The sequence below is a fragment of the Myiozetetes cayanensis genome, unplaced genomic scaffold (assembly GCF_022539395.1).
Source record: "Myiozetetes cayanensis isolate MyiCay16 unplaced genomic scaffold, myiCay2020 scf2-11, whole genome shotgun sequence".
NCBI classification, from domain to species: domain Eukaryota; kingdom Metazoa; phylum Chordata; class Aves; order Passeriformes; family Tyrannidae; genus Myiozetetes; species Myiozetetes cayanensis.
Genome location: NW_026087411.1, coordinates 31,744,053 through 31,755,769, shown reverse-complemented (window position 1 = coordinate 31,755,769; position 11,717 = coordinate 31,744,053). Strand labels below are relative to the sequence as shown.

Sequence of the window (11,717 nt, the reverse complement as noted above, 5' to 3'; positions counted from 1 at the left end):
CCCAGACACATACTTCCTCAGGGAGATACAGGAGTGCTGCCCACTCTGCACAAAGACAACTCTACCTGCTCCCTTCTACTTTCAGAAGGCACTGACCTTTCCAAGCCCAGAAGGTTGCACCCAGAGACTTTGCTGCTTTCCTCTAGTTTACAGTGGAGAAGGCTTTCCCCTAAAGGCCAGAATGCAATTACATTAAAGGCCTCTAAAGCTAGTTTATTTCAAGACCGCTTCTTTAAGTGAAACTCTCTGTCCTTCCTGCCCTGCTCCCAAGCTGCACATACCCATGGCTGCTTTCAGTTTTAGGATCTTGCTCTTCCTATTAGCACCCTTGGACTTGGTCTTGGGTTTTCCTCTTCTTCCCAACACTCTTGGAGACACCTAGCCTGTACACACTTTGCTGTGCTGTCCTGAGTTAGGTGCCATTCCTTTCCCTGAGGCTGCAGGAGCCATCTCCACCTCTGCAGCCACAATCTGGGTTTGCCTTCTTGAGGGAAGTGATGGAGATACTCATCAAAAACAAGTAGCTCAGCAACCTGATCCACTTGGATCTGCTGAGAGCAGGAGGTGGGTGTCCAGAGGTCTTTCGCAACTGAAATTATTTTATGATTCTCTGATACACTGTTTCTGGGCTTGTAGTTGTTTTATTTGATAAAGGTACATCATCCATCCATGTATTAAAAAAATAATCTTTCTGATGAAGCTCCAGTCCCCTCTCCTGGGTCTCCCTCCTGCCTGGGTGCTCACTTCTCAGCTCTCTTTGCACCATGTTAAACCCAGCTCTGCAACCCTACAAGCCAGTAGTAGGGTTTGGGTTGTGGGGGTTTTTACACCCCACTGCTTAGCCCTCTCTGCCCATGAGGTGGCACAGAAGCCCCTGGCCCTGGCAGAGACACTGATTGCTGCACACCAGACCAGCATAAGGCAGGAATAGACCTAGTACAAAGGCTAAGTGACCTGACCAACCTACTTCCTCTTAGCCATGCTTTAGCAATAGTGGAGAAGGCAGTATCGTGGCTGCTTCCTATGGTCACTCCAGGCATGGTAGCCTGTCCTCACATCCACCGTCCGAGCTTAGCCTTTGTTGTATCAAGAAACACTGCAATGGCTGATTTTTAAGGTTGGTGCCAGCTGCCTGCCTCAGAGTGAATGGGAGAGGAAAGGAGGACCTGGACCTTGTATTACTCCTGAACCAGCCACAGCACAGCTCCAGCCTTGTCCATCTCCAGTTTCACCTGTGAGCAGATGTGAGAAGGACCAGCTCAGGCCCAGAGGACCTCAGAGGGGAGCAAATAGTGAGGCAGAAGTGCACAATGCAGAGGCGGAGGAGCTTGGTCATCTGTGGCCAGACCAGAAAGGACGGCTTGGTAAGTGAGTGGAAAAGACCCCTGGGTTGTCAGGAGAAAAGTACAAAGCATGTTTGTAACCCCAAGTCTGACAGCAAGAGGAGGGGGCATCACCCAGAGCAGAAGAAGGGCATGAGGAGACCTCGGATGGTCTTCAGAGTCTCTTTGAACTGGCTCAGAACCACAAGACCAGGGAGCAAAGGTGTCTGTTTGCTCCCTAGGGACATGGCATCTGAAATGACAGCCTCAAGAAACTACCCCATCCAGTCACTGGGGCAGGGAGGCAACCATCCCAAAGGCCCCAGAAAAAATATCCCAACACCAGCAGAAATGAGGACGAACCCCTCCTAGTAGTCACAGAGAGGAGTTACAAAGGGGTCTGGCAGTATTTCGGCTTGCAAGAGGGCTGTGCCCTCCTCAGCACTGCCTGTCCTGTTTCTGAGGGCTCCTGTCAGATGATAGTGGCGCTGCATGGCATGGGCTGCATGTGCGCACCTTCAGGTGCCTGTGGGTGCCAGCTGAGCCAGCCTGGCAGGAGACAGCTCAGACCCGAGCAGGGCCATCACACCAATGCTCAACACCCAGGGTTTCGTTGATGTGTTCACTGCCCTGGAAGCCCTTCCCCAGTGCCTGGCCGGTGACAGTGTGGCTCCCCAGGATGCAGTTTGAGGGGTTGCCAGCATGATGACCTGCCAGGGCCTGGATCAGAGTCCTCGCAGCTCACAGCTCTGTTGTCTTCCTTGGCTCGATCAAGATGGTGTTGAGCATGCCCACCTGACACTCCTGGTCTTGGAGCTTCCTTGCAGCCTGAGAAGGGCTTTGGCACCAGTTCGACCTCTGACGGCCCCTCTGCCAGTTCCTCAGCATTAGCAGGACAGTGATGAGGACAAGCACTGCTGTCAGCACCCCAAACACCAGCACTGTCACCAGCTGGGCTTCACTCAGCCCCGAGTCCCTTTGGGTCACCACCTCCTTCACAGAGATTTTCAACAACCCTCCCCCCGGCTCTTTCTCACTGTGGTTGGCCACGCGCCGCCCCGTGACCACGGTCCTGACAGGCTCTGGCTGCGTCACCCCTGGCATCTCACTGGTGGTGCTTTTCATAGCCCCGCCGTTCTCGTGGTTTGCAGGGTGGTAGGGTGGAGACCAGGTGGGCTCGGGGATGGAGATCTCACAGGTTTTGCCAGTGAAACGGTCAGGACACAAGCAGTCATAGTCATTGATGCGGTCATAGCACTTTGCTCCATTTTTGCACGGCTGGCTGGCACAGTCGTTGATGTTGATTGTGCAGAAACGCCCTTCAAAGCCCAGCTGGCATTGGCAGGAGAAGCGGTTGATGCCGTCGTGGCAGGTGGCACCGTTGGCACAGGGGCGCATCAGGCAGTCGTCCACGTCGTGCTCGCAGAGAGCCCCCACAAAGCCAGCGAGGCACCGGCAGGTGAAGTTGCTGGCAAAGCCATTTTCGTCTTGACATTGCCCACCATTCTTGCATGGAAACCTGTGTGGAGAGAGCAAGTATGGGTCATGGCCCTGGAATGCAAGCAACTTCCCTCACCCCAGGGAGGTAAACATGCAGAGCTGCTTGCATGGCCGGTGTGTCCAGCACCAGCTCTCTCCATGGGAGCAGCTATCTCAAGGAGAAGACTGGGTGGGAATTTCTGTCTCCTTGAGTGAGAGGCTGTGGGACCTCCTCAAAGGCTGTGACCTTGCATGGGTCCACCACCCACCAGGGAAAGTCTTCAGAGAAATGATCTGATGAGGAAACATGTCCTCCTGATGCTCCCCAAAGACATGACAGGTGTCAGCTCATCACACCTACAGTAGTGACGGACAGGAATCTGCTCAGATTGCAACAAAGACCTTGTCCCAGCAGGACCATGCAGTGCACACTACTAAAACAAAGCCAAAGATGATTTTGGCTTAACTCCACTAGTGCATGGAAATCCACAGATAATGAGCCAAGCTGGGCCTCCACTTGGCAGTGTGTGACCCGAAATTAATGCTGCCTGTAGTTAACACTGCAGTGTCTCACCCTGCCTTCTCACAAGGCCCTGTCTTCATCTCACAGTCCTTTCCATGGAAACCTTCTGGACACAAGCAGGAATATTCCCCATCTCGATCATAGATGCACTGAGCCCCATTCTGGCATGGGGACTGGTGTTCGCAGATGTGTATGTCTGAGGAGAAAGAAAAGGTGTGAATTACGCAGAAAAGAAGGTTGATGTGGCCAGTTTAGTGCAAACACAACCCACTGGGGATGGAGAAATGGCAGGAGCTTCTCCCTCCACCCTGTCAATGGGCACCTGCAGCAACAGAAGTGCAGTGCCTGTGTGGTCACGGAAGATGCTTTGCATGCCATCTCTCTAGCCAGTGGAGACCCCATGCTACAAAGGAGTCTCTGAGGCTGGAGAAGGGGAGTCCACCGGCTACCTGCTGAAGGCAGGAAGCCCTGGGGGAGGCAGGGGATGCTGCTCGGAGTCCTGACACACCATGAGAAATGTAATGAGTTCTCCTGCTCCATCTCCTGAGGCTGGCCAGTGTCATGCTAGCTCTTGCCATGCAGCCAGGGAGCAGGTGCCGGCAGCTTTCCCTCTTTTGGAAGGGAATGGCTCCAGCTGTAGCAGCCAGGTAACATCCTATCTCCCAGGCAGCCCAAGTGGCACCACCCAGGTGGCTTCTGACTACGTTGGCTATGCTCGCTCACGTATCCACAGAGGGTGTGCTGGGCTTCTGCCCTCAGCACCGGAGGCTGGGATGTCCAGCCCATGACTCACCTTTGTCACAGAACTTGCCGGCCCAGCCGCTGTGACAGATGCATTGCCAAGGCTGGTGGCACGTCCCGTGGAGACACCCCGGCATACGCACACACTCCTCACAGGACTCGCCCTCCCAGCCTGGATCGCACCTGCGGGAGGACAGGGCACAGCAGCACAATAAGACCCAATCAGGGGCTGTGGAAAAGCTGGCTGTGTGTCATGAAGGGTTACTGCAGACACGGCAGCACTCAGAAACTCTCCCAAAGCCCCCCATGGACCTGCTGGCTCCCTCCTCCAGGGGAGGTCAGCACTGGCACCTCATCTGTCCAAGGAAGGAAATAGACAGAGCAGGAGCACTCAACCTCTGCAGCCAGGGAGGGTGGGGCCAGAAACAGAGCTCAGCAGCTTCACTTTTACTGCCCACGTCCCTCTGCTTTCCTCCAGCCAGCCGATCTGTATACACCACTGCATCAGCTCAGCAATTCCTGCACCTCCCTCACTGCACAGCCAGTCTCACAGGCAGAGAAAAGCCCATCCCTAACCCTGAACTCCCTGAGCGAAAGCAACAAGAGGCCCTGAGGTCCACGTGTTTCATTGCACCCCTTTGCGTTATGATGTGTGTCATTTTTCGTCTGAAGTGCACTGTAATCCAGCTGTGAAACCTTGCTTGCCATGGCTCGTGAACAGAATAGACTTATTAGCCAGCTCACAAGGGCAGTACAGTGCTAAAACCCGCAGCACACAATGAGCCTTCTGGTCCCAGAAGGGTAGGGCAGTGGCAGTGGCTAAGTAAAGCCAAGCTTTACTTAGCTCCAGTGGCAGGCATCCCTCAGACCTGCCAGCTCTAAGGGGGAAAGCAAGTGATAACAAGATTAAAGCTGAGTGGAGGTGGCACCAAGCCACAACAAAAGCTACACTCAAACCAGCATGAAATTAAACCTAACAAAAACAACACAGTTTCTAGAGTAAGGAAGGGGGTTCATAATCATGGCTGTGGCTCATTTCAGTGCATTGTGTGATGACTGCAACTTTGTTGGGCTGGCCCAAGGCTGCACTTTCACACCTGGGCTGCCTATTGTCATTCCATGTTGTTCCAAAGAGATGAGGAATGAGGAAAACAGTTTAAAAAATAAATATATATGTTAATTAGAGGGTTTTTTTGATGGGAATGGAGGTGATACCGTGTGCCTGATAAAGTCTGGGGAACAGCATTCATACCTGGACAGCCTTGAGTTTACAGAAGGCTGTGGACAGCCCTACCCCCCAGTACCTGCAGGGAGCAGGTATCATCAACTCTTCCCCTTCTCTAAAAGGCAGATGGGCAACCTAAAAATTACCAGGGAGGGGGCAAGGTAAACAAGTCTCCCTGAGCCTTGACCCTGTGGGATCTGGGCACCAGCTCGAGCTGATGCCAGGGATCACAAATGCACTTCTGCTGCAGTAGCCCCCAGCTTGCTGGTAAGCCTGTTATGAAAACATCCAGAGATCCTCACCACAGCCCAGGCTGCTGAGAGGGGACCCCTGATGCCCTCAGTTATGTGCATGCTGGAAGCTCTTCTCTTCCATGCCCCCAGGGAGAGCATCTCCACCTCAGGCAGTGAGGAGGCCATGCAAGCTGGCCAACCCCATGGCTGCCCTGCTGCCTGATGGCTTTCCCCATCATATCTGAGCCTGAAGGCTGCCTCCAATCACCCAGGCACAGCCGGGCTGCCCTAGGCTCCCCTCTAGACAAAAAGGGCTCAGCAGAACAACACTGGTCAGCATGTGGAGATGGGGACTCTGGGAGCACTGGAGCAAAGGTTGGAGGGCACCAGGAAGAGGCTGAGGGATCAAAATCTCCCACTCCAGAGGGTGTCAGATAAGAAGAGAGCAGAGTCATCGATTCCAAATGTGGGTGAGTGGAAGAGGAGGCACTTCAGCTCTGGGCAGGAGTGTAGACATGAGGGACACAGCAACAGGGCAGGGAGAGCAGTTACAGTCAGGAGCAGCAGAGAGTCGAAGACAAGCCATACCTGCACTTCCCATCCTGGTCACAGTTGCCGTGGGCGAGATTACAGCGCTTACTGCAGTCATCACCTACAAAGCAGGTAATGTGGAGCTGGATTAAGCAGAGACTATAGATAACTCCAGATCTGCCCATGGCCCTGCTGGCTCACAGTTTCTTTTTTCCTTCCTAAGTGCTCAACCTGTCCTTCCCCAGAGCTGTGAGTTGGGGTATCTTCCTTTCAGTGACTGGGTGCCCCACAGGAGATGAAGATTTCACATTAACCCAAGTAGTGATAACACCATCTTTATTGAGAAATGGGACTCTGCTTCAAAACTACTCATTCTCTGGTCATCTTCCCCACCCTCCCTCTGCTGCTTCCCTTAGATTTTGGGCCCTTCTGGGCAAGAGCTGGGGTTGCCAGTGCATTAAAGCAACCTGTCTAATAGGGACTCCCCCACCTGGGACCTTGGTCCCACTGTCTTGCAGCAAGTATGGTGGGAAAGCTCAGGGCCAGGTACTGCAAGGGGCACAGAGGGACTGAGGATGGAAATGGAAAGAATGGTTCCTCTTTATTTCCCAGGATGTTGCCATCCCCAGGGACAGCTACTGACACAAACCAGTCTGTCTGGGGCTCCTGCCCTCCCCCAGGACCCAGCTGCCAGCACTCCCCTTCCAGCATCGGGAGGCAGGACTGGGCATCACATGGGGCCAGGTATCCAGTTCTGTTTATTTATTTAAAGGCCCCAGAGACTGTAATTGAGCCATGGCCTCACCGTGCTACTTCTTGTCCTCTGCTTGGTGCTGGCCTGCTTTCTCCAGCCAGGTGTCCCCTTTCATCTCCACCTTCCCCTCTCCCCCATCACTTTCTTGCATCTTGACTCCACAGGGGAGCTGTGGTTCACTCCAGCTCCATGAGCAGTAGAACTAGACCAAATATCAGGAAGCAGAAAGTTTCTCCAGAAGCCGAGTGCAATCCTGGGCCAGGCCCAAGAGATGAACACTCTTACCTGACTGAGCTCCTCCATCCTGGACTGAGACAGGTTAAAGCCCCGTGCCAAGAGGAGTGCTCAGGCTTTCCCCAAGCAGTGTTTTGAAAGAAAGCAGGAGAAGAAATCCTCCATGCATGTGATTTTGCTGCAGTGAGGCAGCAGGTCCCACTGCTCAGGATAAAAGCCTCGCAAAACAAGTCACTGTGGAGCTGGAGCAGCATCCTGGGACTGCTCAGCCCCAAACCTGGGTATCATCACCTTTCTTATTTGTAATCATCTCTCCTGGCAGATGGCATTGGCAATTTATTGCTAATCTGGAGCAGAGGGACAGTAAACTAATCTTTGGGAAGGGATTTCATCTCACTGGATCCAGGATTAGGTGTTCAGTTTTGAGACCTTCTTTCCCCTCGCCCTGCCTCCCCGAATAGGCTCATCAGTTCAGGAATCCATTCACACTGAAACAGAGCAGCAGGACCTCTCACTGCCAGTCTGCTCAGACACTGCCACCCCTGTTGGCACCAGAGCAAGGGTCTCTAAAGTTGCCACCAGTCACCTGCCAGGTGATCGATGGCTGAGCAGCATTTTCCGCTCTTCCAGGTCAAGCCAGTTCTATTTTGCATGGAAAACTGAGGAGACTTCAGCGATGCCACGGACAGGTTTGGAAAGATGCATATAAAAGAGAACAACGCATGTCTACAGAGACTCACCTTGCACAAGCTGGTGATGGGCCAAGAGGATCCAAATCAAGGACATGAGCTGGAGACAGAAGCTCCTGAGCATGGTCAGTGTGGCCCCACCGAGATGAACACCTAGAGAGAGAAAAAGAGCAAGCTCAGCAAAACCCCTTGGCTCACACCACGGCTTCACTTCACACATCCCTTCCTATCTGCTACCTGGGAGTTTTGAGTTGAAACATCCAGTTTTGTACAGACTTGTCACCATACTCCTCTCTGTCCTTCTAGACTCCTTCCTCTAAGGCAGTGTTGGAGCACTAAGAATCAAAAAGCCTTTAAAAATGTATGTACAGGAGAACTGAGTGTGCACATTCAATCTCGAGTATGTAGTAGCTCAAGTTGTTACACCACATCTTGGAGCACCTGCCCCTGCTAGCTGCTGTCAAGGGAGCAGAAACCTCCAGAAATACCAGCCCAGCTGTGGAGACCTTCATCTTCCCTCCTTAGATCTGGGAAGCTCCAGCTTCATGTTAAATGAGGTCCCTACTGTACTTTTTGAATGAATTCACTCAGATGGGCTGAGTCTCTTTTACAGCACCCAGGCTGCTTTTCAAATCCTACGGGAAAGCAGGGAGTTGAGTAGGATCTAGCAGATGAGCAGACAGCCCTTCTCCATTGTCTAAGCAAGAGAGTGAAGTGACAGGCACTAGAGCTGGGCTGCAGCCCCAGGGAGGAAAGCCAAATGCGCACCTCTCGCTAGGTGCAGTCCTTTTCCTCAGCTGTCCTGCAGAGAGCCCTGTCAGCCCAAGGTTCCTGCACCCATCTATTTTCCGACTGCCTCCTGCCCTCTTGAAGTAACATTAAATACTTTCCAAAAATGCTTCATTCCCTCCCAGCCTTCTGGGGTTGTTAAGGGCAGGAAATTCGAGGGTGATATCATAAATATATTACTGTAATGAGATGGGAGGGGTTAAACAGTTCTGCTAGGAGAATGGTGAAGGTATGAAGGAGATTCTATCCAGCTGCGTGGGTGTGATGAACAGGGGCCATTCCACTTTCAGCTTGGCTCTTTAGCTCGGAAGGCTGTTCTGGGTCCATAGTTGCGTGAAAGACTTCTCAGATGGGGACAGAAGTCCTCCCACCCACCTATACATACACTTGCAGGAAGTGTATTGCATTGCAGGAAGAGGTTTTGGGGTCCTTGCTAAGAGCTTCACCTGTCTAAACTATAGCTCTCAAAAGCAAGGATGTTGCTCTAAGCATCTCTCCAGCAAACAAACCATCACCCATGAAGGACCCAGCATTTTCAGAGGGGCTACAGAATGTTATTGTCACTGCCCCAGCCAAATCCCAGCACAGATTGCTGCATTCTCCCTCCTCACAGCTCCCTTGTCACCATGCTTGCAGGACCCTCCTTTGCCTCCTGCCCCTAAACACTGGGCAGTGGCAAACAGCTGCTGCATTTCAGGGGAGGGTGAAGCAATTCCTGTGAAACTTATAAAATAATTTAGGGCTGAAACCAGTATCATGTTCCGTCAGGACTGCGAGGAGCATAACCTCCGACCACATGTCATCGCAAAGGCAGTTTCCCCCATGGCTCCCCATTCGAGGCACAGCCTCTCAGGCATCCTGACATACCCACCCCACGGGTGCTGCTCCCAGCTTCCCCCCCAGAGCCGCCCCAGACCCCGGCATCCTGGGGGGCAGCTGGTGCCCAAGAGAGGTGTGAGCAGCTCCCACCGGGCAGGTCTGGCTTTGGGTCGCAGGGACACGGGCGAGGGAGGTCCCCCTGTCCCACTCCTCTGCCTGCGCCTGGCCGAGTTGGGGGCTACCAGCACTCCAGGAGCTGCGAGGACGCCTCCGTGGTCTATTAAGCTCCCCCTCGGGGGTATTAGGGACCTCTGTGCGGTTGGGGGCTATCAGGGACAGTCCCAGGACGGGGGCAATCAGACCTTGTCTCTAGTCTGAGGGATATCGGGACCACTCCAGACTGAGTGTCCGGGGGCAGGGGTGGGAACCCGGAGGATGCCGCGCCGCTGCGGCTCGCCGCTCCTGCGCCCCCTTCCCCCTTCCCCCTCATCCCGCGGCTTTGGGACCACCCCAAGCCCCGGTGCCCCCCGCAGGGACACGGCCGCGGGGGTGCCCTTCCCTCCACCCCAACCCCACGGCCGTCCCCGGAGCGGAGGCTCCAGGGAGCCCCGCCGATCCCCCTGCGGCCGGGGCGGCGGCGGAGAAAGGGGGGCCGTCTCGAGAGGCTGCGGGTCTCTGCAGCGCCGACCCCCGCCGGTCCCCCTGCTCACCTCGGCGACGCGGCGGGTCGTGGGGCTATCGCGGGGCGCGGCGGCGGGGGGCGGCCATGCCCGGTGCGGCGGCGGCGGGGCTGAGGAGCGCGGGGCTGCGGAGGGAGCTGCCGCCGCGTGTGCCGCGCCGCTCCGCCCGCCGCCGCCGCCGCCGCCGAGCAGCCCCGGCCGCCTGCCAGCGGCTGCGTGTGCCTGCACATCCCCGCTCCCTCCCCGGGACATCCCGCCTCCCGCCGCCCCAAACCGCAGGCAGCCCCCGACCCGGCCCGCCCTGCCCGCTCACCCCTGCCCTGCTCCCGCCGCCGGGGGCGAGGGGGGGTCGCGGCACGGCCCGCCCGCCCCCCACCACCCCAGAGGCTGCGCCTGCGAGGGCTCACCGGTACCATCGCCCAAGCAGGACCCTCAGAGGATGGAGGGCTGTCCCGTTCTGGCGGCCCCCCCCCCCCCCGGGACGCGGCCTTGCTGGGGAGACCCCTGCCCGGGGCTCGGGGGGACTGCAGCGCTCGCCCCCCCCGGCTTGGGTAGAGCTCGGTCCCGCTGCGGCCGGCCTCCCGTGGGGCGCTCCGCCTCTCTCAGAAATAGGTGCCCGATGATCTGAGCCTTCATTTTGCTCAGATTATCTGAAAAAATAATTGCTCACATTATCTGAAAAACAATAATAATAAGCAAAAATGCCTCCTGCAGCCTCTCTCCCTGATGTCTTCGGGGGCCACTAACACACCTCCACTGGCAAACTCTAGGGTTAAGAAGCCCCATCCTTAAAGTAACGGTGAAACGTGGAGTGGTTGCCCCACAAGAAAGAAGGTAACCAGCGAAGCTGTGGTTCCCAGCACTTCTCTCGCTGCCACTCACAAGCCGTGGACACCAGCACCTCGGTGACCAATAAGAAAACCATGGAAAAGGGTCTGGGCTGCCACATCTTCAGAAGGAACAGCTGCCCAGTCTCCTCCTCATCTTGCATGGCCTTTCTGCTACTAGACATGATTGTATCTGTCACCTTCAAAAGGTCCTAGCAATCCTTAATTAGATTACAAGTTCACCTCATCCAGCCCTTTTCGACCCCTGCACCCCACAAGGTTTGCTTTGTTTCCACCAAGAAGGAAGAAGAACCATGTCCTACAGGCACTTAGTAGATGCTTCCACATTTCTTTTAATCTCATTAAACAAAGCTCAACCCACATCTGTTCTCACCTTCTCCACCCCCCACTCCTCTGACTTTCTGCAGTTCCTGACAACCCCATCAGCACTACACAGCCTGCAGGCCCCAAGACCTTGGGACAGCCCAGCAGCCAGCAGCCCCATCAAAGCCCAGCTCTCTGCTGTCTTTGACTATGGACCTCTGCTTGCTCCATCCTCAGCATGTCTGGACAACATAACATGACTGAGCAATAAAATGGGGGCCTACCACCCTGCCCACCGTTGGGGGAGCTGCCATTCTCCTGCCTCTTTCCTGCTCTCCTGTTGGTCAGGAGCTCTGTTCCTTTCCTTTGCTGCCTCCTCCTGTCTCCATCACCTCACCTAACTGTTCCCTGAAGGACAGACAGAGAGGTCCAAATCTGCTGCTCAGGCTGCTCCATCAGCTCTTCTGGTATTTATGAGCCAGGTATGCACCAGCTCTGTTCTAAGATGCTTTCTGTTGATTCTCCATCCATTCTCAGCCCCAGATCC

General features: G+C 54.9%; 1 protein-coding gene across 2 annotated transcripts; it reads right to left on the bottom strand.

Annotated features, from left to right (window-relative positions):
• Nucleotides 1-172: 172 nt before the first annotated feature.
• DLK2 (delta like non-canonical Notch ligand 2) lies at nucleotides 173-10,544 on the bottom strand. Of its 2 annotated transcripts, none has more exons than XM_050314295.1 (6): nucleotides 10,427-10,544; nucleotides 7,783-7,884; nucleotides 6,112-6,175; nucleotides 4,118-4,248; nucleotides 3,376-3,520; nucleotides 173-2,841 (listed from the first exon to the last, which is right to left on the bottom strand). In XM_050314295.1, the coding sequence occupies exons 2-6, from the start codon at nucleotides 7,853-7,855 to the stop codon at nucleotides 2,064-2,066; spliced, it is 1,191 nt and encodes a 396-aa protein (XP_050170252.1). In that variant the 5' UTR covers nucleotides 7,856-7,884; nucleotides 10,427-10,544; the 3' UTR covers nucleotides 173-2,063. The 2 variants fall into 2 exon arrangements, with proteins under 2 accessions (XP_050170252.1, XP_050170251.1); XM_050314294.1 differs by lacking the exon at nucleotides 10,427-10,544 and adding an exon at nucleotides 10,050-10,185.
• Between the last annotated feature and the right edge of the window lie 1,173 nt (nucleotides 10,545-11,717).

Coding starts and splice junctions, on each gene's coding strand:
- DLK2 (XM_050314295.1), bottom strand. CDS start 7,855: ATGCTCAGGAGCTTCTGTCTCCAGCTCATGTCCTTGATTTGGATCCTC. Junction 4,249..6,111: donor GACCAGGATGGGAAGTGCAG/GTATGGCTTGTC, acceptor GTCCTCCCGCAG/GTGCGATCCAGGCTGGGAGG. Junction 2,842..3,375: donor GGGCCTTGTGAGAAGGCAGG/GTGAGACACTGC, acceptor CTCTCCACACAG/GTTTCCATGCAAGAATGGTG.